The 20,113-nt window shown below is 37.9% G+C and overlaps 2 protein-coding genes across 4 annotated transcripts; both read left to right on the top strand.

The window, feature by feature from the left end:
• The first annotated feature begins 2,087 nt into the window (after positions 1-2,087).
• LOC137952747 (histidine kinase 3-like) lies at positions 2,088-9,456 on the top strand. Of its 2 annotated transcripts, none has more exons than XM_068799813.1 (12): positions 2,088-3,032; positions 3,144-3,503; positions 4,065-4,346; positions 4,732-4,901; positions 5,201-5,413; positions 5,517-5,703; positions 5,814-5,865; positions 6,649-6,878; positions 6,965-7,063; positions 7,245-8,377; positions 8,467-8,838; positions 8,950-9,456. In XM_068799813.1, exons 1-11 carry the CDS (start codon positions 3,030-3,032, stop codon positions 8,726-8,728), a joined length of 2,991 nt encoding a protein of 996 aa, XP_068655914.1. In that variant the 5' UTR covers positions 2,088-3,029; the 3' UTR covers positions 8,729-8,838; positions 8,950-9,456. The 2 variants fall into 2 exon arrangements, with proteins under 2 accessions (XP_068655914.1, XP_068655908.1); XM_068799807.1 differs by having other exon boundaries at positions 3,144-3,584.
• Positions 9,457-12,987: 3,531 nt separating this feature from the next.
• On the top strand, positions 12,988-18,577 carry LOC137963145 (mediator of RNA polymerase II transcription subunit 30-like). Of its 2 annotated transcripts, none has more exons than XM_068810317.1 (3): positions 12,988-13,382; positions 17,022-17,150; positions 17,944-18,577. In XM_068810317.1, exons 1-2 carry the CDS (start codon positions 13,089-13,091, stop codon positions 17,118-17,120), a joined length of 393 nt encoding a protein of 130 aa, XP_068666418.1. In that variant the 5' UTR covers positions 12,988-13,088; the 3' UTR covers positions 17,121-17,150; positions 17,944-18,577. The 2 variants fall into 2 exon arrangements, with proteins under 2 accessions (XP_068666418.1, XP_068666421.1); XM_068810320.1 differs by lacking the exon at positions 17,944-18,577 and adding an exon at positions 14,692-14,749 and having other exon boundaries at positions 17,022-17,113.
• The last annotated feature ends 1,536 nt before the right edge of the window (positions 18,578-20,113 follow it).

Genomic DNA, 20,113 nt, shown 5'->3' with positions numbered 1-20,113 from the left:
TTTTGTAAGAAGTCTTATTACTAGAAAAAACCAAGAGGAATGAAGTTGATGGTTTTTTTTTTAATTTTCTTTAGTTGTCCAAATTATCTGTGGCTTGAGATACTTTGAGCAAACAACAAGTATAATTGATTCAAGCAAGAGAAAGAAAACCAATAAGAAAGAAAATTGAATCCTCTAGTCTTGGCCAAGCACTCTTGGGGTTTTTCATTTGTCCTAATGCATAGTTGCAAACACTAACCCCATAGATTTTTTGTTCTTTTTTCTTTTGTATCTCTTTCAATGCAAAATCTAGAAAACTTAACTTGGTTGAACTAGTTGAAAAAAACAAAAAACGGATAAGCTACCAGTTCGATAGTACAAATTGATTAAAAAAACTTTTCATGGAGAGATTTAAATGGTAAGTTCTTTGTCCATGTAGTTGTCAGCCACCCATCCTTGCTAGAAAGAAAAGAAAAATCTTATACATCTTTATGTAGGTTTATTGTCGGACAAAAACTCACAAAACACAAGTTGTATAAAGAGCTTATTTGTTTCTCTAATGTTATTTTGTATTCTAATATTGTGTCACTCTCCTTCACCTTCTTACTGTTCTTCTTGTCACCCCCTTAGGTTCAATTTTTTAATAAATCATTAAAATTCTCTAGTTTTTTTTCTTCTATCTAGCCAAATTTTCTATCAGAAAACTCCTTTTCAAATTTGGAGCTTTGAATCCATACTCATTTCAATGGGGTTGCCCCAGTTTTTGTTTCCCACCTGAGTCATCAGAAGAAAAACGAATGAACAAAAACAACACTCTAATACTTTAATCAGAATGCCGGCATGGGGTTGATTGAGATGTGGGCTTTGAATTAATTTAATCTAAAGAAAAAAGTGACCAAGAATGCATGGGGGTTAAGAAAAGCTTGAGGGAGGAAGTTAAAGGTGAGACAAGAATATTGCATAACACCTAACACACCTTTTGTATAGTGCACCACCTTTATTCATGTATATAAAACTATATGATTGATAATGACATGGTGGGCTTGCTTTTATGCTCAAACCCTACATTATAGTGGTAGTTTACCTAATGGTGGGAAAAAAATGACCCTTTCACCAATTAATTAAAGATTAGTATAAAGTTAATTAAATTATTCAGGTTGAATCTCTTATACTCAAAGACCGCTCTAAGGGTGAATTAAGGTAATAGTTCTCGTAAAAATCCGATCACTAGAGCCGAGCCCAATAAACCCGATTAAGGATGAATTTCAGGCGACTTGGTGAGTCTAACCCTGTGTTTCATTGGATTAGGACAAATTATAATCTTTATAAGTATATTAAAATACTGAATGGGAGACATGTATATGTATGTGTGGGCCATCATGTGCCATACGTAGGACATACGCCATATACTTTATCTATTTAAGTTAATATTTAATATATTTAATATATGAAAAGGATAAAAAAAAAGAAAATAGGGGAGCAATTGACCCCTTGTATCCGACAGGAGCCGTACCCGTTTTGTTCTCATGCGCATTAGTTTAGTTTGGGCCGGGCTCTACTCCAATTCCTCCACGTGTGAACCGGGATCCCTGACCGTACTTCTATTCCGCTTCCCACGTGTCGTTGAGGACCGATCTGTTAATTTACACGTGTCGATCCACTGTTGGATCTGCGGAATCGCCGGTGTCGATGACGTCGCCTGTCGCTTTCGTCTGGAGCAGTCACTGATGGGCTAATCATACAGCGCTGAGTTCTGATCCGATCCACCGTTTTACGCTTCTGCCTTCCTCGTTTTCGACAAATTACCAGATTACCACTGTGATGAACTGACTTGCGAATTACCAATGTACCCCCGGGAGAAAAATAGAAAAATGTTTAATATAATGGTTAAAAGTTAAAAACTAAAACGCCCCAGATTTCTATTGGAAAAAAACTTCCTATCTGTGCTGAATTTCCGAAATTTGGAGTGAGGGTATTTTGGTCACAACTGATGGACAAAAGGAGTTAGCGTAGGGAAGCTGGAACAGTAGATTAGTGGTGATGTGAATTTGGAAAAGGCAGTGGCTTCCGCTGAGTGGGAGATACTTTTTTGCCCTTTTATATTTTATTGATTTTTAATCGCAATCTGATAAATCTGTAGAAATTGGCAAATAAAATATTATGAGGAGATGAAATGGATGTTAATTTTTTATTTTGATCGGGTAGATAATGGTGTATGCAAGCAGGCATTTGTTACCACCATATTCCCATCTATCCATCCCCAGAATCTGCTTTCACGGAGCCCAAGAATCCGGGCTTGTTTCAATCTTCTTCTCCGTCTGTTTCATCACTGCTTCCACCTCGATCTCTGCAGTTGAACTCGTGTTTCGGAGTCAAACACTGGATTCCCCTGCTGGCTTCTTTCTTCTTCCTGTTTGATGTTACGAATTTGTAGGTGGTAGAGCAGGACATTCGGTTGCGAGGAACTTTATTTTCTGGGGACTGTTTCTTGTGCTTTTTGGTTGTTGGGTAATCCTTGGATCTGGGAGATTTGTGTTGGATTTGGAGGTACAGGGATCTTACTTTATTGGTTTTGGGAAGTATTTAGAAACTCCCCAACTCTTTAGTGTTTAGTTTGCGCCCGCTGTTCATGGGTAGTGGTTTTTTAGGGGATTCTGGTTTGAGTTCGGAGAAGCTTTTGGCTGATTTTGTGTGGGTTTCGTAACACATCCCGGGTTGTGGACTAGAATTACAGAACGAAGTGGGCGGTCTTTGGATAAGATTTTTGCTGCAGTCGCGGAAGACAAGTTGGGAGGATCTGAGGCCGCGTTCCTGTTTTGCGTTTGCTTATTGACAGCTACCGGAAACTCTGGTTGCCGATGTGTTCCTCCTCTTCAGGGATTTAATTTACCGGTATCGAGGAAATTACAAAACTAAAAATAGATAGAAGGCCTCGAAGTTTCCTCTTTTAGGAGGCCGCTTGGGGCCTGAAGATGGCTTGTTGTAGTTTTCCGCGGCTTCGATGATATCTCAAACGAGTTGCAGGTTAACAGGATGCTCATGAGAGCTTAATGGTGAATATTTTGGTCAAGTGTGCCGCATCGCAAAGTTATTACTATTATTTTTTTAGTATCTGTTTTAGAAATTCGGTTACTTATTTCTTTTACTCGCTCCTGATTTTGTAGGTAGTTTCTCTGCTTTTTATGCTCTTTTGTTGGATTTTGTCTGAGATACCTATGAACTGGTTTATTGATGGTGAAACTATGAACCAAAGGAGTTTCTCATTTTTCGATAAACTTTTGTCGAACTGGTCGGATAAGTTCTCCAGAAAGGGTTTTCGGGCATGCCAGTACTATCAGTATATTGGGTCTAGGGAGCTTCGTGAAAATTGGTTGAGAAAAGTCGTGGTCACATGGGTACTTGTTTCCATATTGATATCTTCTACAATTTTCTGGTACATGAACTCTCTGGCAGTAGAAAAGAGAGGAGCGACGCTTGCGAGCATGTGTGACGAACGTTCCCGGATGTTACAGGACCAGTTCAACGTAAGCATGAACCATCTTCAATCCTTGGCTATTCTGGTTTCAACCTTTCACCATGCTAAGAATCCATCTGCAATTAATCAGGTGCCTGATTTCTGCATCTGGCTACTTTTGTTACGTTTATTCTTTAGTCGCTTGAATCTTTTAATTCTTTATTCGTTCTACACCTAATCTTTTAAAGATGGAGCAAAAACAGTAGTATGGGCTGTGGAAGCCACTCTACTTGTATAGAACACAATGTAGGAATTCTGGTCAACGTAACCAATGGTGAATTGCCAGAAATTTCTGTTATCTGACTACCAAGATTGTTAGGGTATCTGATTTAGATCCTGTTATCAGAAAAATAATCATAAATTAACTTCGTCGGCTCATGTCATGAGTTTTGGGCTGAGACATTCCCACTTGGTCTTGAGAGGGAGGTTCCAGCAACTCTACTTGCTTTTTCCCTCTATTAAGTACTGTAGAAACAATAAAAGCTACCAAAAATAGCAAGTTTTCTTGCTTTAAATCCTGTTCTAGTGCTTCTTCAAATCCACATTGGCTAATGACTCCTTTAATCTACAGGCAACTTTTGCAGAATATACCGAGCGAACAGCTTTTGAGAGGCCACTTACAAGTGGAGTAGCTTATGCTGTGAAGGTTTTCCGCCATGAAAGAGAGCAATTTGAGAAGCAACAAGGTTGGACCATTAAAAGAATGGATGCTGAAGAACAATCCCCTGTTCGGGAGGATGATTATGTCGCTGAATCACATCAGACATCTTCTGTGCAAGAGGAATATGCCCCTGTCATCTTTGCACAAGATACAGTTTCGCATGTGATCTCCCTTGATATGTTGTCTGGAAAGGTGGATGGCCGTGTATCTTTTGGACTGCTTACTAGTTTGGTGACGAGAGGCCTAATTGCTTCTCATTGTCTCTTTATTTGAACCATGGGGAAAGTCTTGTTCTCCTTGGTTTGATAAGATTCACTGTATAGGATGTTTCTGGATGCACCTTGCAGCTTTATATTCTAAACAATAATCTGCTTTTCTCCTTTGCTACTGTTTGGAATCAAGGTTCATATATCTGCTCAGTATTACTATAAGATTAAATTCTTGACTAGTAACTGATAGGCACATCTGCACGTAACGTTGACATTGAGTTTTGTCCTTTTTTACATAAACTGATGACAAAGAATTTTCAGATCATCGTGTTTTGCTAAAATTACTAAAAATAAGCATGCATCTACAGGAGGATCGAGAAAATATTTTACGAGCTAGAGCATCAGGAAAAGGAGTTCTCACTGCTCCCTTCAGACTAATTAAATCCAAGCGTCTTGGTGTTATTCTAACTTTTGCTGTGTATAAGACAGAGCTTCCATCTAATGCTACACCAAAGGAGCGAATTCAAGTCACAGACGGGTATGTGAGTTCATTAGCTATTTTACTTTGTTATCCTATCTCAATCTGTGTGCAGCTCTAGTAAAGACTATTATTACTGGTTTGCACTTTTACAAAACTTGTATTGACTGCACAATCTAGCCATCAGAGTTAAATTCTTGTTGTTGATTGCTGGAAACCATTAACTGTAATATGTGTCTGGTCTGTTGGTGGTATGCAAGTGATTGAAACTGGACGTCAGTTTGTTGATTGACCATTAATGTTTATCCTAGAAATCATCCAGGGTTTTTTTTAAGCTAATGATTTTTTCTGCTTATCAGGTATCTTGGTGGAATTTTTGACATCGAATCACTTGTAGATAAATTACTTCACCAACTTGCTAGCAAACAAACTATTCTTGTTAATGTTTATGACACCACCAATGCTTCTGACCCTATAAGTATGTATGGTCAGAATGTGACAGATCAAGGGATGCACCATGTCAGCACCCTTAATTTTGGAGATCCATTCAGAAGCCATGAGATGCATTGCAGGTAATAAGAAAAATTAAATTCTAAGTTAACATATGAAATTACAGATATACTTCAGATTACTAGATAATGTTAGTGTCTTGCTGAAGGAACCGTATCATGGCAGATTCAAGCAAAAGCCACCATGGCCAATACTGGAGTTAACCACTTTGCTTGGGTTTCTTGTGATTGCATTGCTGGTGGGGTATATATTCTATGCAACTATGAATCGAATTGCAAAAGTGGAAGAGGATTTCCGTGTAATGACAGAGCTCAAAAGGCAAGCAGAGGCAGCAGATATTGCAAAGTCACGGGTGTTTCTCCTAAATCTCAGTTGATGGACCAGTGGTTTAAATTTCTTTTCTATATCAACTATTTGTTTATTGTTCTCATAATTTGAGTGGTTTATTTCATCTTTTTGTAGTTCCTGGCAACTGTTTCCCATGAGATCAGAACTCCAATGAATGGTGTCCTAGGTGAGTGATGATTCAGTTTACCTAAACAACTATTTGAGCTTCAATACTTCTGCCCTAGGTGAGTGATGATTCAGCAGAGGCTCTGGGGTCTTTGTTCCATTTGTTAAGCAAAAAAAATATATATCGCATAATTTTACATGTGCTCCATGTCTCAAAAATAAAAAAATAAAAGATGTGTGCCAAATTTAGACTATAGAAGATATATGTGGCTAACAAACTATGTTTTTTTGTCATTTGGTAAAAAGCAGTCCACCCAATCTATCATTGTACTTGTGCTCCATGTCTCACAGGCCAGTTAGTTTAAAATGAGAGTTGTTCTGTGAAGGATATTAGCCTTATATCAGTATGGCTTTTAAAAGATCATATGTTTATTGAGGAAAGAGACTTCGGCTAATCATTTTAGGAGGAACAGACCCAACTTTAACATTTTTATTCCCAACACTCCTTGTACATGAGCGGCCATTTGCCGCTACAAAGTTTTCCCTTGGTATATGGCATGGAGGCATGGAGGCATATTGTATCGGATACCAATCTCCTTTGGACCTAGCAATACTGTTCACTTCGATGCAATGCATCTCTTTGAAATTTGTCGTGTGTTAAGGTAGCCTAATAATTGCACCTAGCCTCTACCATCTTACTGCTGTCATTGAAACACATCTGAAGTTTTAGTTCAGTAGTTACATAACTAATTTTATAAACGGTATTTTTTCCTCTTACAGAAAATCTATTTAGAAGTAAAGCATTCCTGTAACTAAGAGAATGTGAAATATGTTCAACTTTTAGGTATGCTGCAAATGCTTATGGATACAGATCTCGACATAACACAACAAGATTATGTTAGGACAGCACAAGGCAGTGGTAAAACTCTAGTTTCTCTCATCAATGAGATTTTAGATCTGGCTAAGATTGAATCTGGCAAGCTTGAGCTTGAGGCCATCAGTTTCAACCTGAAGGCGGTCCTCGATGATGTTTTGTCTCTCTTCTCAGGAAAGTCTCAAGATAAAGGAATTGAGGTAACTTGCCTGCTCTTCCTACCATGTTTGATTTTTTAGGTTTAATGTCTTTTTATGGTCTCTAAGTGCCTTGTAATCTGGAGTAGTTGGCGGTGTATATATCTGAACGGGTCCCAGAGATTCTAATTGGTGATCCTGGAAGGTTCAGACAAATCATCACAAATCTGATGGGCAATTCCATCAAAGTAAGTTTCTGTTATTATTGATCTTACATACTTCGTTAGGGTCATCATGTTTGCTTGAAATAACCAGTAATTTTTTTAAAAAAAATTAAAAAAAAGAAGAAAGGGACACATGCAATTGGCCTCGTAAATGCCTTGTCTTCCTTTTTGCTTTTCTTCCATCCTCACTGTTTACATTTGGCAGTTCACAGACAAAGGACATATCTTTGTGACTGTCCGTTTAATTGAGGAAGTGATGAACCCAATTGAAGTTGAAACAGAAGTTTCATCATCAAATACCTTAAGTGGCTTCCCAGTTGCAGACAGAAGACAGAGCTGGGAAAAATTCAGGGCTTTCAACCAGGATGGGCCCCTTTTTCATCAGAGCTTTTCCTCAGCTTCTGATCTTGTCAATCTAATCATATCTGTTGAAGATACAGGTTCTGGGATCCCTCGAGAGGCTCAATCTCGTGTATTCACCCCTTTTATGCAAGTTGGTCCTTCCATTTCACGCACTCATGGTGGCACTGGTATTGGACTTAGCATTAGCAAATGCTTGGTGGGTCTCATGAATGGAGAGATTGGATTTGTTAGTGAACCTCAGGTGGGATCCACTTTCACCTTCACTGCAGTGTTTTCAAATGGAAGCAATAATCCAAGTGAATTCAAAAATTCAGACAGCAAGTCAGCGTCAGTTTCATCACAGTTTCAAGGGTTGAAAGCCATAGTAGTTGATACAAGACCTTTGCGTTCGAAGGTTTCAAAGTATCATCTGCAAAGGCTTGGAATTCTTGTAGAAATATTCTCTGATCTTAGCTCTGCTTTATCCTTTGCAAGTAGTGGTACCACGGTTGTTAACATGATCCTCATTGAAAAGGAAGTCTGGTCCAAAGCTACTGATCTGCCACCAACTTTGATTAACAAATTGAGGAAGGATGGCTCACCTAATATGCCAAAACTCTTTCTTCTGGCAAACTCTATCAGTTTGAATAAAGTCTGTGCCATGAAAGCTGATGGATATGTGCCCCCAGTGATTATGAAGCCACTTAGGGCGAGTATGTTAGCTGCCTCATTACAGAGAGCAATGGGAGCTGGAAGTAAAGCAAATAGCCGAAATGGTGAGGTCCCTCCTTCGTCTCTCCATGATCTTCTTCGTGGGAAAAAGATTCTTGTTGTAGATGACAATTTAGTTAATCTAAAGGTGGCTGAGGGTGCTTTGAAGAAATACGGGGCACAAGTGGTTCTAGCTGTCAGTGGGAAAAAAGCCATCTTAATGCTTAAGCCGCCACATAGTTTTGATGCTTGCTTCATGGACATTCAAATGCCGGAAATGGATGGGTAAGTATCCTCTTGTTCATGTAGTTTTCCAACTTTGAAATTTAGTTTTTCTTTAAGTGAAGTTCAATGTATTATTTAAACTCTTCCAGGTTTGAGGCTACGAGGAAGATACGTGAAATGGAACATGAGATGAATGATCAGATTCAACATCAAGCATCTGTAGAATCTGATAAGAGAGTGCCTCTCTTTCATATACCCATATTGGCCATGACAGCTGATGTGATTCAGGCCACACATGAGAAATGTTTGCAGTGTGGAATGGATGGTTACGTTTCTAAGCCATTTGAAGGGGAACAACTGTATGGGGAAGTAGCAAAATTTTTCAAATTAACAGCCACAAAATCTGATTAAATAGCTCATAAAATTGGGATTTGATAAAAAACGGATGACGATTCTGGAAAGGCAGGCTTGCTCACGTGGACAAATCTTCTTTACTTTGCTGTGCTGGTGTTGTTTAGCCGGTAAGATTTCTCTCTAGCTCAATTTACACATTGGCACGTTAAATGCTTTGTTCACAGCCTGCATAATCTCAGTGAGGAGCAAATGATTCTTTGTTACTCGGTGTTTTACAGGGAAAGTTGCTCCACTCTTTGTCGTTGAAGTTGGATTCATTGAGTGTCTTGCCATATGCCTATTTCTTGATGGCAACTCATCGTTTGCTTTCAAGCTGCTGGGAACGACCAATTTGTCGTTCCAATTCAGTATTGGCTTTCGTTTGTTTCAGTAACTGAAGATTCTTCAAAAGGGTAAATATCTTTCTTTAACCAGGACAAGTTGCTCAGATGAAAAGCTATGCCGTTGCCAATTGAAAAGCTGTCAATGTTGTAAAATAAAACAAGGAAAACGTAGAAATTCATTTTTGGTAATTTTAGAGTGTATAGAGATTGGCGTAGTCGAATTTCTCAATTCGTTTAGTATGACTGCGTAGTTTTGGCATTGAAGGAGATTTTGTAAATAACATTCTTAATAATGATTGAAGTCCTCAATTTATTGTTGACAGTATGGCTTCAAACATCATCGTCTTGTTAATGTAATAGAGATTACCAGTTCTGGGTAATACTAGTTTTGGCTGCTTTTAGTGTATATCAGGATCTGGAGCAGGAAGAATATTCACTAATGAAACCAGCAAGCCAAATTACCCAATCTACACCGTATCTCTTCTGACTGAATTTTTTACCCTCTTCCATCCCAAATCGCAAAACTGTTTTCAAAACAGATGATTTCCCACCTTTCCTCGTGACCCTGTGTCTGATAGATTTGCTGTTGAATGTACAGAAAATTATGAACTTTCCAGGAAATTTATGCAATGGATTCTGAAACACAGCAGAGCTGTTTTGTCCCTCAGACTGCAATAACTGAAAGACCCCTTTACTACAAAAGCAGCCTATCATTAAAGCGACTCGCTCTCTCTTCTCACTTTCTCTCTCCCTATCATCTCAGTCAATTAATCTTCCTTTACGTGTCTGGGCAACAACCAACAACTCTCTCTTTAATTCGTCGCAGAGAAATTTGTTATCGACAATGATGTTTTTTTGCTGCTTCGGCGAGAGGAGGAGACGGCTTTGTTATCAATCCAGCTGTGACAGGTACCCTACGTAAAAAGTTTTACCGTCCACCCTGTCCATGCGATTCAGTAGCGTGATATTGCAATCAGGCGTCCATTTATTACTCAAAATATGTCTCGGAATCTGAAAATACTGATTCGATCACTCCGAGTATGAGAGAATTGGTAAAAATCTTCTAAAAAATTCCATAAAATATTATTGAATATACTGTTCTGATATTGATTTACTAATTACAAAATAAAGCATTGGCATAAGGGAATTGTTCTACGGTTGGATTCTAACAGCGATTAAATATTGAATGTGTTCTATTTTTAATTTTAATCTCTCATAGGGTTTTTGTTCAAAATTTTAATTTTACCTTTAGATTTAGTGGATTCTAGTGGTTGTATTGAAAGTTGTTTGACCATAATATTTGAAATTTGGGTAATTTCTCAATTAGATCTATTAGATGTTGTCTTTCAAGTAGAGCAAATTAATATTTCCAATGAAGTAAATATTTTTATTAGGAAAAATGTAAAAATGTTTATATTCATCTTTTCTGTGTTTGTGATTGAGGTTGTGTTTGAATACTTATGGATGTGATAACAGTTGGTATCAAAACAAAGATATTCCACCAAGGGCTTCCTTAAAACCAACGTTGGAGGTTCAAGTGAACAAGGGTAAGAAGAAAGTCTTCAAAATTGAATCTCATTTAGGCTCAAGAAAGTGGAGTGTCAATGCTCAAGTTGGGAGGAAGAAATTCAAGAAGTGGCGAACGCCCGATAACATAGCCTTGAAGCAGTTCAAGGGCAAAAGGATGATGTAAATGTTGTTGTTACAATTCTAAAGGCGGATACTCACAATGATCTTGACGAGATGCAAACGAGAATGAAGATTCTCGAGTGAACCATTTAGAATGGGAAAGGGACATGAAGATGAAAATGAAGATTCCTGAGCCTAAACCGTACGGGGGCATATGAGAGCCGAAGGCGATTGAGAACTTTTTATATCAAGTTGAGCAGTGCTCAAATATCACGGATGAGGAAGTAAAAATTAGTACATGATTTATGTTTCATATTGATAATGTTATCTTGTGGTGGAGAAAGAGGTTTGTTGATGCTGAGAATGGTGAAAACTCTGTTGACACTTGGGAAGGTTTCAAGAGTGAATTGAAGCACCATTTCTTTCCCAAAGATGTCGGTTACCTAGTTCAAAAGGAATTGCCTACATTAGAGGAAAAAAGGATAATTTTTTAGTATATTCAGTAATTTACTTATTTAACGTTAAACATTTCTAACATGACTGATAAAGATTGATTGTTTTCTTTTCTTGCGGGACTTCATCCTTGGGCTCAACAAAATTTGAGGTTTCGGGAGGTAAAGACGCTTGCAACCGCTCTAGCCACTACATATAAGTTAACAGATTTTGAGAGAAAATCTGATGATAATGCCACTACATCTATGGGTAGAAACATGAACAATGAGAACGACAAAAAAAAGTTTTCTTAGAGACGGACTTTTGAGAAAGACAAAGGGAACTATAAAAATGGAGAAAAGAAGAAGAACTACACGAAAAAAGGAAATCCTAAAAATTGAAAGATTACTTGTTTTCTTTGTGAAGGAGATCACTTTGTGAAGGATTGTCCAAGTAAAAAGAAGTTACTAAATGCTATCAAAGTGAACAATGAAGTTGGGCAATCAGATGACGATCAACATGTTGAAGAATGTCGAGTTAGTTCATTGATATTGCTCAACTCAATCCAAGCAATGGTTGAGAAATCGGTAAGACCTAAACTGATTTTTATTTATGCATTGCTAAATGATAGCCAGGTAAAAGCTATTGTTGATTCGGGAGCAACTTAAAACTTCATCATGGAAGAGGAATCAAGATGATTACACTTAAGGTGGGAAGTGGGATACAGTTGAATAAGGGTCGTCAATTTCGAAGCCAAAGATGTGCTTGGGGTGGCCAAACATGTTCGTGTTGTCGTTGGGAAGGGGGTTGGCTTTTTAAATTTCGTTGTAGCTCATTTGGACGATTTTAAATATAATCTTTGGGATGGATTTCCTTTGTTAAAACAAAAAAATTGTAATCCCCTATATGAGAATGATAGATATTACGAATGAGGAAATACCTTGTGTAATTTATGGTGTAGAGGACTATGTGAAGGGGAATGTGGCAATGCTTTCAGCACTCCAATTCAAGAGGGGTCTTAAAGGTGGAGAGTCCAATTTTCTTGTTCCTTTGGTAGGTGATGAACAATGGGTTGAATGTCAATGTTGAATAAGAGGAAGTCCTAAAGAAGGATTTTATGTCAAAAGATTTGCCAAAGAGTTTGCCACCATGTAGGGAGGTGCAAATATGATCGGGGGTGGTCAAAGTGCTAAAACATCAAGTTTGGCACAAATCCATTTTGATCCAAAGGTGCATCAGAAGCAACTCGAGGAGGAGCCAAAGGATTGGTTTTTCGACTTGGGCACGTTAGTGTTCATGTGAAATGAGTATGCAACGGAGAAGGCGTTTGTGATGGGACATTAAACCCTTATATCACTTGACACATTTTCGAACAAGTTTGGGAGGAGTCCAAATCGGCGTATGTTTTGCCAAACGATTGAGGGAGCACATCAATTTGGTAATTGTTTCTTCTCAATCATCAAGGAAATTAATGTGACAAAGGATTCTGTATTATTATGGCAGGAGAATGTTACGCAAGCGTGCAACCTAAGTGTGCAGCCCAAGGTTGCTTAGGCACGCAAGCCGATCCGACTAACGGGTTCAAAATTTGAAATTTGAAGTTGAGTGCCTATCCAAACGGACTTGGATTTTAGGCACATATGATAATGCCTTATTTGAATTTGATAAAATTTGAGATTTACCTTGATAATTTTTCATTCGTTAAAGTTTGAATAAGGGATAGGGCATGGTAAATCTAGGTAGATATCTTCAAATTCGTGTATTTATATAAAAGACTTATTTCTCTTTATTTTAGTTTAATTTCTTAAGATACTTTTAGCCCGAAGTGTGCGTTTTTTTTCTAGCTCGATGTAGCGGTGAGATACTAGTACAGGAAGTTCGAAGAGATCTCAAAGTTGTGGTCAGTTGTCTGCAGTTGTGGTTTCAATCGCTGGGTTTAGGGCTTTTGGCTGAGGGTCTCTGGGAATTCGCAAATGGAACAGGAAGGCACAGCAAACGGGAAAACCACTCAAGAATTGGCGGCGAAAGGGCAGAAGCATCTCGAGGATACGGTTGAAGCTGCATTTCAGATTCTTTCTTCCATGAATGACGAGCTATGCAACCCTGCTTTGTGGTCTGCATCTCATTCATCCAACGGTGGAGATGCTCCAGATTCTTCCCACCATCTGGAAATGGGCGGAGGTGCTCTGGACGAAGCACGTCTACGTTACAAATCTGCGGTCGGTTCTCTGCGATCTGTGCTCGCAGCAATTCCTAACTCGCAGAAGGTAATATAGGCGTTGTAGAGGAAGATAGTTTGCCTCGTCTTCATTGTGGTACTTAGTGTACAGAGAAAGTTAATCACCCCGGAGATGAAAGTGAATTTAATTCCAGGTGTCTTCTAACAAAGTACATTTCGTGATGCCACACTTTTTTTTTTTGTGTGACAAAATCTGACCATGTTATTAAATTAAACTCATTTGACTTATCTAATTGAAACGAAAAGTTAAATTCCTCCATATATGGATTTCGCTCTCTTCCACAGGGCAGGGGTGGAATTCACTTTCTTGTTTTTGAAGTAAATGCCACTACAATTAGCTTGACTTAAAAGGGAGATGCGTGATTATCGAGTTTGGTAGTTTATAGCATGTATTTGCATCACTTCTGCATCCTCAGAGGCAGTTGATGTTAATTTTATTGCATATACCGGAGTTGCAAGAATGCTTCTATAATAGACTTATATATATATATATATATATATATATATATCTATATATATATATTATATTGACTTATTCATGAATGAAAATGAGTGCTTGATGGTCTGAGTTAGACGTATTATTGTTCAGTGCCTAGTGAATTTGATTGGAGTTCTCTATGACCAAAGAATATGGTGTACCCAAGTCCCACAAGAGTGATTTAGCTTGTCCCATTCAATTCTTACACCTGTTAATTGACTTCATACTGGGCAAGCCTCATGATGCAATGGACTCTAAAGCAGAACAAGTCGGAATCAAGAGATTGGAAGAGGACATTGCTGAGTTGAGAAAGGTACTCAAAAGTGTTTTAGAATTAAAATTAAATAGAGAAATTTAATGTATTGCTCTTCTTGCCTCATATCAACTGTAAATAGTTATTAAAAAGCGTTCAAATTTGAATCTTGATTCTAAAACCTGAAGCTTCTAAAAAGTCATCCAATATCTGCGTTAGCAGAAATATGTTGATATTATGTCAAACTGATGTGGTATTGCATCCTTTGTCCATGTTATTGTGATTAATTCTATGGGAGGCAACACTGGGATGGATCTGCGTCAAGCTTGCTTCTCAAAAGCTATAGGACTAATCTTTAGTGTGGATAATGCATTGTGGGCTATTATTATGTACATGATAAAGAGTCACAGAATAACTGCTGTTGTTATTGTACTATGATTAATAAACATTCACATATTGAATTACCAACATGGCCTACAGCTTATGCAGTGAAGTTGACTACTGAAATGGAGGATGTAGCTGATAAATTAATCATAAATTGGGGCATCCTGAAATCATGAATTATTTCTTAAATGTTGAATTAGTTATATTACTGGATATCTGTAGGTGGCGATTGAGTCAAGGTTGGTGAACAAGAAATCACAGATTAAATCCACTCTAGCAGGTATTCCCATCTATTGCCTCTCCCTAATTCCTTGTCCGACAAGTATAATTGATAGAATTGAAGCTATGCAACAGAAATTCTTGTGTTTGGGAGTGTCGGAAGAATTCAGATACCCCTTAATCAAGTGGGAAGATGTCTGCAAGAGGAAAAAAGTTGGGGGCTTGGGCATTAAAAAGATGAAGCTAGTTCATGAAGCGTTACTGTTGAAATTGTTATGGCGCTTTGCCTCTAAGAAAAATACTGTCTGGAGGTAAGTTTTGAATAGCAAATATTGCTTTGACGAGGACTACCAAATGAAATTCCTGTTTACAGAACGTCAAACATATGGAAATTGATCCTCAAATATGAGCATCATTCTTCCATGCAACGGATTTTATGTCAGGTCCGGTCATGAAGTCCATTTCTAGTCTGACACATAGCATGGGGCTCTTTAACATTACTCAAAGGAAAGGCTCCGGTTTCTGATTCCATAATTATTTCCGAAGGTTGTTCCTCACGGGACCTTCAGTTTGTCAGAGGATTGAATGATGAAGAAAGTAATGATGCCTCACAGTTGCTGAACCTATTGGATTCAATCCATTTCAACGTAGAAGGTAAAGATGAACCAATCTGGACTCTCACCTCAGCAGGAACATTCTCCACTTCATCTCTCTATAACCATCTCCTTGGGCACTCCAACAGTCCAGAGGTGAAAGCTGCTCTCTTATGTGGAATTGTCCACAAGAAAATTATCACCTATGAGGAATTCCAAAAACGTGGATGCCTGGTTTGCTTCTCTTTCAAACTACATGGATTAGTTGAGGAAACCATGGACCATCTCTTACTGCATTGCCCAGTGTCGTCTATTGTACTGGGTGAAGTGTTAACAAATCTGGAGTCCAGCTCTGTTTCCGAGGTCCTTCCTGAATTCATTATCCAAATTTTATCCTTCAAGCTCCCATCAATTGGCAAGTCTCTCTGGAAGGCAAGTCCTGTCCACTATTCCTTGGATGATCTGGAATGAGAAGAACAACAGAACATTTCATCATGCTTCAAGCTCCGTTGGCAATATTATTTAAAATATCCATCAGACTGCAATCATATAGGCAAGACCTTTAAGAGCCTTCCTGCTCTGCACCTCTCAATTATCAGAAAACATAGGAAAGAGGTCTCCAAATTCACCATCCAAAATCATACTCAGCGGCCTCCTTGGTTTCCTCCCCCTCCCGACCTCTCTTCTTTATATGAAATTAAACTTTGATAGGAGCTCCACAGGGAACCTGAGTCCAGCAGGGTTCAGTGGTGTTAGTAGGAACCATGAGGATGAAGTGCTGCTCTTGTTTTTGGTCCTATTCACCATTGTGACTCCGCTGAGGCAGATATCATAGCTCTTCTCCAAGGCATCAAGCTCTTCAGTCAGCATTTTTCAAGCTCCTTGCACATTAATGGAGATTCAGCAATAATCATAAGTTGGATGAAAGAATCTATCCTCCACCTTGGAGATTCCTCTATGTATTTGAAGAAATTAAACATGTAAATCATTAATTGGTCTTTTGGGAGCACTCATTATGATCTTCCATTATTATGTCTGATAAACTGCCTAAGGAAGGAGTTTCTCGCCATTCCCTTGTGGTTGGAAACTCCTTCCCAATTGTATTTTAAGGGGTTTCCCCTTTGTTTCCAGCAATAAAGCCCTTCACCATTTCAAAAAGAAAATCTTCAAATAATCTTGAAAATTACAAAATAGCATTAAGATTATAAAAATGTATAGAAATTTCAACGAAACATACAATTACTTATCTTTTACTAAACATATTACGAAACAATTTATTCATTACAATTAAACTAATAAAACACAATTCAACCATCTTATTTGGAGATAATTTTGCCACATTACTTTCAAAATGGACAGGTAAATGGGTATATTATGCCAATTATCTAAATCAGTTCTATTTGATAGGTAAGATATTTTATTCACACCTGATATTGTTGGATAAACAGGTAATCAAACAATTGCTAGCTTTATCTGTTTTTGATATCCTCTGTTGCAAACGTTCTGAATTTTTGTATTGATGAACATGCCCTACGATTTGTTGGATTTATTCTATTAATTTAATTGTAGACGTTGTGATTTGTAATTTAGATTGCTCTGGTGCTTGGTACTCATGGGCATGCCTGCCATTTATGTTAAATACTAAAAATGAGCTAGTGACTAGATCTTTTAAACCAGATTTAGTAGCACCACTCATATGTTTGTGTCTATCTCAAGCTTGTCAATCATCCGTGGATGCAGGAACTTGCAGGTAAGAACAGGCATCTCAAGCTTCTTATTGATCAACTACGTAATCTCGTAACAGACATATCCACATGGCAAAGTCCTTGCTCTGTTTGAAAGCAGGAATTGGATATCTATAAGATGAAGGTTAGTTTAGCCTTTGCAATTAGATTAGTATTTAGTTTAGGTGATATTCCAGAACTTACAGGATGCAAGTCCTCTCTAATTTTAAAGTTTCTTTAGATTAATGATTTTATATGGACTATGGGGTTTTTTATGTATCAGGCCTTAAGTTTTAAAACATTTCAAACAGGAGGACATAAGCTTGCTTTTAATGGTTTTATATAGATTATGAGGTTTTTTATGTATCAGGCCGTTATACTAAACCATTTCAAAGGAGGAACATAAGCTTGCCTTAAATAAAGAGTAGGTTCCACTATTCATATTCAAATAGAGCTCTTTTTTTTTGTTTTTTTTAGAAAAGGTGATATTTTCTGTAGCGCTTCTCTTGATTTGCACTAACAGTATAAATAGGTGTTTTGGTGGCAAAGACCTTGTTCTTGTTAAACGATGTCTGGTATAGGTTGTACATGGTGGAGGTGAGAAAGCCGAAATCCTCCGTGTGGTTGATCAAAAGGGATATTTTAAACATTTTTCAGCTATGAGGAAATTTGGTTCTTTTTTATTAAACATGTGGTGGATTGATAATTAAACATGACGATTTCATCCTTTCCCTCAACTGTTATTATGATGGCTTCATGGAACTACAAGTCTGCTAAGACAACCATCATGGGCTCTAATTTCTCCTCTTTAAGAAAAAAAATCCTTAGTATTGTTTTCTTTTGGATACCTTGAAACTTGAGGCACTGACCTGAAGTAATTGCTATATGGTTAATGTAGTCGATCAATTATTAACGCATTAGGATCCATTTTTGGTCAGGTAATCTACAGTTGGTGCAGCTCAAGGCTGGGGACTCATCATTTTCATGAGCTTGGGAGACACACTTGTTGTGGCCTTCAATTGGTTATTGTAATGCTTGAAGTTGAAAGGATCTCATTGGATATTTCCAGAGCTTCATTCTGCTTCAATGGTCTGAGCATCAAGTCATCAAGCTGATGGCCACCCTTTTACATCCTATACCATGTATCTTTCTCTGTAGAATTCGGAAGTAAGCCCATTCTTTGACCTAGTGTGGTGAAATTCAACCAACTAACAAGGATGGTTAATTTCAGTTTGTTGCCTACATGGAACTTTGTAAAACTAAGAGACCTTGGAGTTGTAAATACCAGTCTTCCTGTCTCTTCTCTGCTGGCTTTTTCTGGTTTACTAGTTGACAATGTTTATCCCTTCAAATATTGTTTGTATTAGGGAGAACTTTTCCTTTGACAATCATGTACCAAAAAGGGTGTTACATTTTTTCTCGATAAAGCTTGGTGAAGTGAGGCGCCATGTTCTCATTCCCAATCTCAACCCAGCGAAGTGATCCGACACATATCCCTGTACTTTTAATTTGCTGACTAATATAAAAAGCAAATGTCCAAGAGAAGGTAGATTACCTTGGAATTTAGTTAATTTTTCGAAGGTCTCTTAAAGTTCTGAAAATGGGATAACCTGGTACTATGATGCTTATAATGATCTCTACTCTCTACAAGTTTAGTACTGCAACTACTCAATGGTCGTTTTGCCACTAACAGGTGCATTGGTGTCCCAAAGATTTCATTCTCAATATTCTACTCCAAGGTGGAGGTGCAATTTGGTCCAGGTTGGTTAGGTCATAGCAGGTATGCAGTGGGTGTAATTTGATTCTATACTTGCTGGTCATCAAAGCTGTGATCAAAGAAAGATTTCTTTTTTCCGAAGATCAGTTTGATTTTTGAGTAGGGAGGACTTATGTTATGTTGTTATACGGTTGATTTGATAGTTTGGCGGTGAGGATATATTGTTGTTCTCTCTTTACTTTTTTTCTGGAGATGTTCTTGGATCAGACACTTAACAACTCTGCCTGAAGACATATATCCAACTGCTAATATGGTTTTGAGTTGCTTCATTGGAGGTTAACTGAATATTTTATTTTCTGGGATCTATGTTTTTCTGGAATTCTGAAAAGTGGTGTGGACCTGGCAGGAAAAGATGTTTATCGATGGTCACCTTATGCAGTTCATTTGCGACCTGATGGCTTTGTTCTCTTCTTTTAGAAGGTGCGTAATGTTGAAGCAATTGGTTGCAGGTGAGCTTCATTTCCGATAAAGGAAGATGCCGACTTCAACAGCATTCACCTATCTTTATTTCAGAGCTATATTGGCAAAGAAATTGCAGCCTGCTCAGGTATTGGTTTGTCAGAAGATATCCTACGGAACCTCAGAATGGCTGGTTTGATCTGATTCCTTGTCCAGATCTTATTAGAGGAAAATCCGGGAAAGAGTAAAAACCTCACTGGGGGAATTGTCTTCCTGAAGTTTTTTCTAATTTCTTAAGAATTTTAATATAAATCACATTGGGTTGGGAAGTTTCTTCAATGGGAGCCACAAGTCTCTTAAACTCGTGAGAGGAAACAGAATGGTATAGGAAAGGGCCTAAGACAGATTTAGTTGGTGCTGCCAAGGCATTAGTGTAACCCACATGGATTTCCAAATTGGATCCATGAGGTTATAACTTGCTGAGTCAACTTGGGAATGTGTTTGGGTGGGTTGGGTAGTTACATTTTTTGGGAAATTTCATCGAATAGTAATTTACAATTGGGGACATTCAGCTTATTGCTGCCAATTTACAATTAGGGGCATCCAGATTGAGTCATGTTTCTAATTTCTTAACTTCTTCAAAGAAACATTGCAATCAACAAAGGGGCTAGTTTTGTAGCCCTAAAAGGACATGAATAACCTAATAGATTCGTTTAGTCACGTTTTAGTAAGAATTAGGGTTAGCAAACTCCGAGTTTATGAATAATAACAAGAAAACTTATTGGCCTAAAAATCCAGAATTCCACTAGTTGACCCAAGCTAGATGTGCAAAATTGCTTCTTTACATGAATTCCTTTTGATTTTGTTCTATAGATGCCTAATTTTACATAATTGCATATTAGAAAACTTAGGCCCTACTATTGCTCTTTCTA

The sequence above is a fragment of the Aristolochia californica genome, unplaced genomic scaffold (assembly GCF_029961685.1).
Source record: "Aristolochia californica isolate CCGP_79_NKW_82.1479 unplaced genomic scaffold, dmAriCali1.0.hap1 SCAF_1, whole genome shotgun sequence".
NCBI classification, from domain to species: Eukaryota; Viridiplantae; Streptophyta; class Magnoliopsida; order Piperales; family Aristolochiaceae; genus Aristolochia; species Aristolochia californica.
The sequence above is the reverse complement of the archived record's forward strand: the minus strand, read 5'-3'. Positions and strand labels throughout refer to the sequence as shown.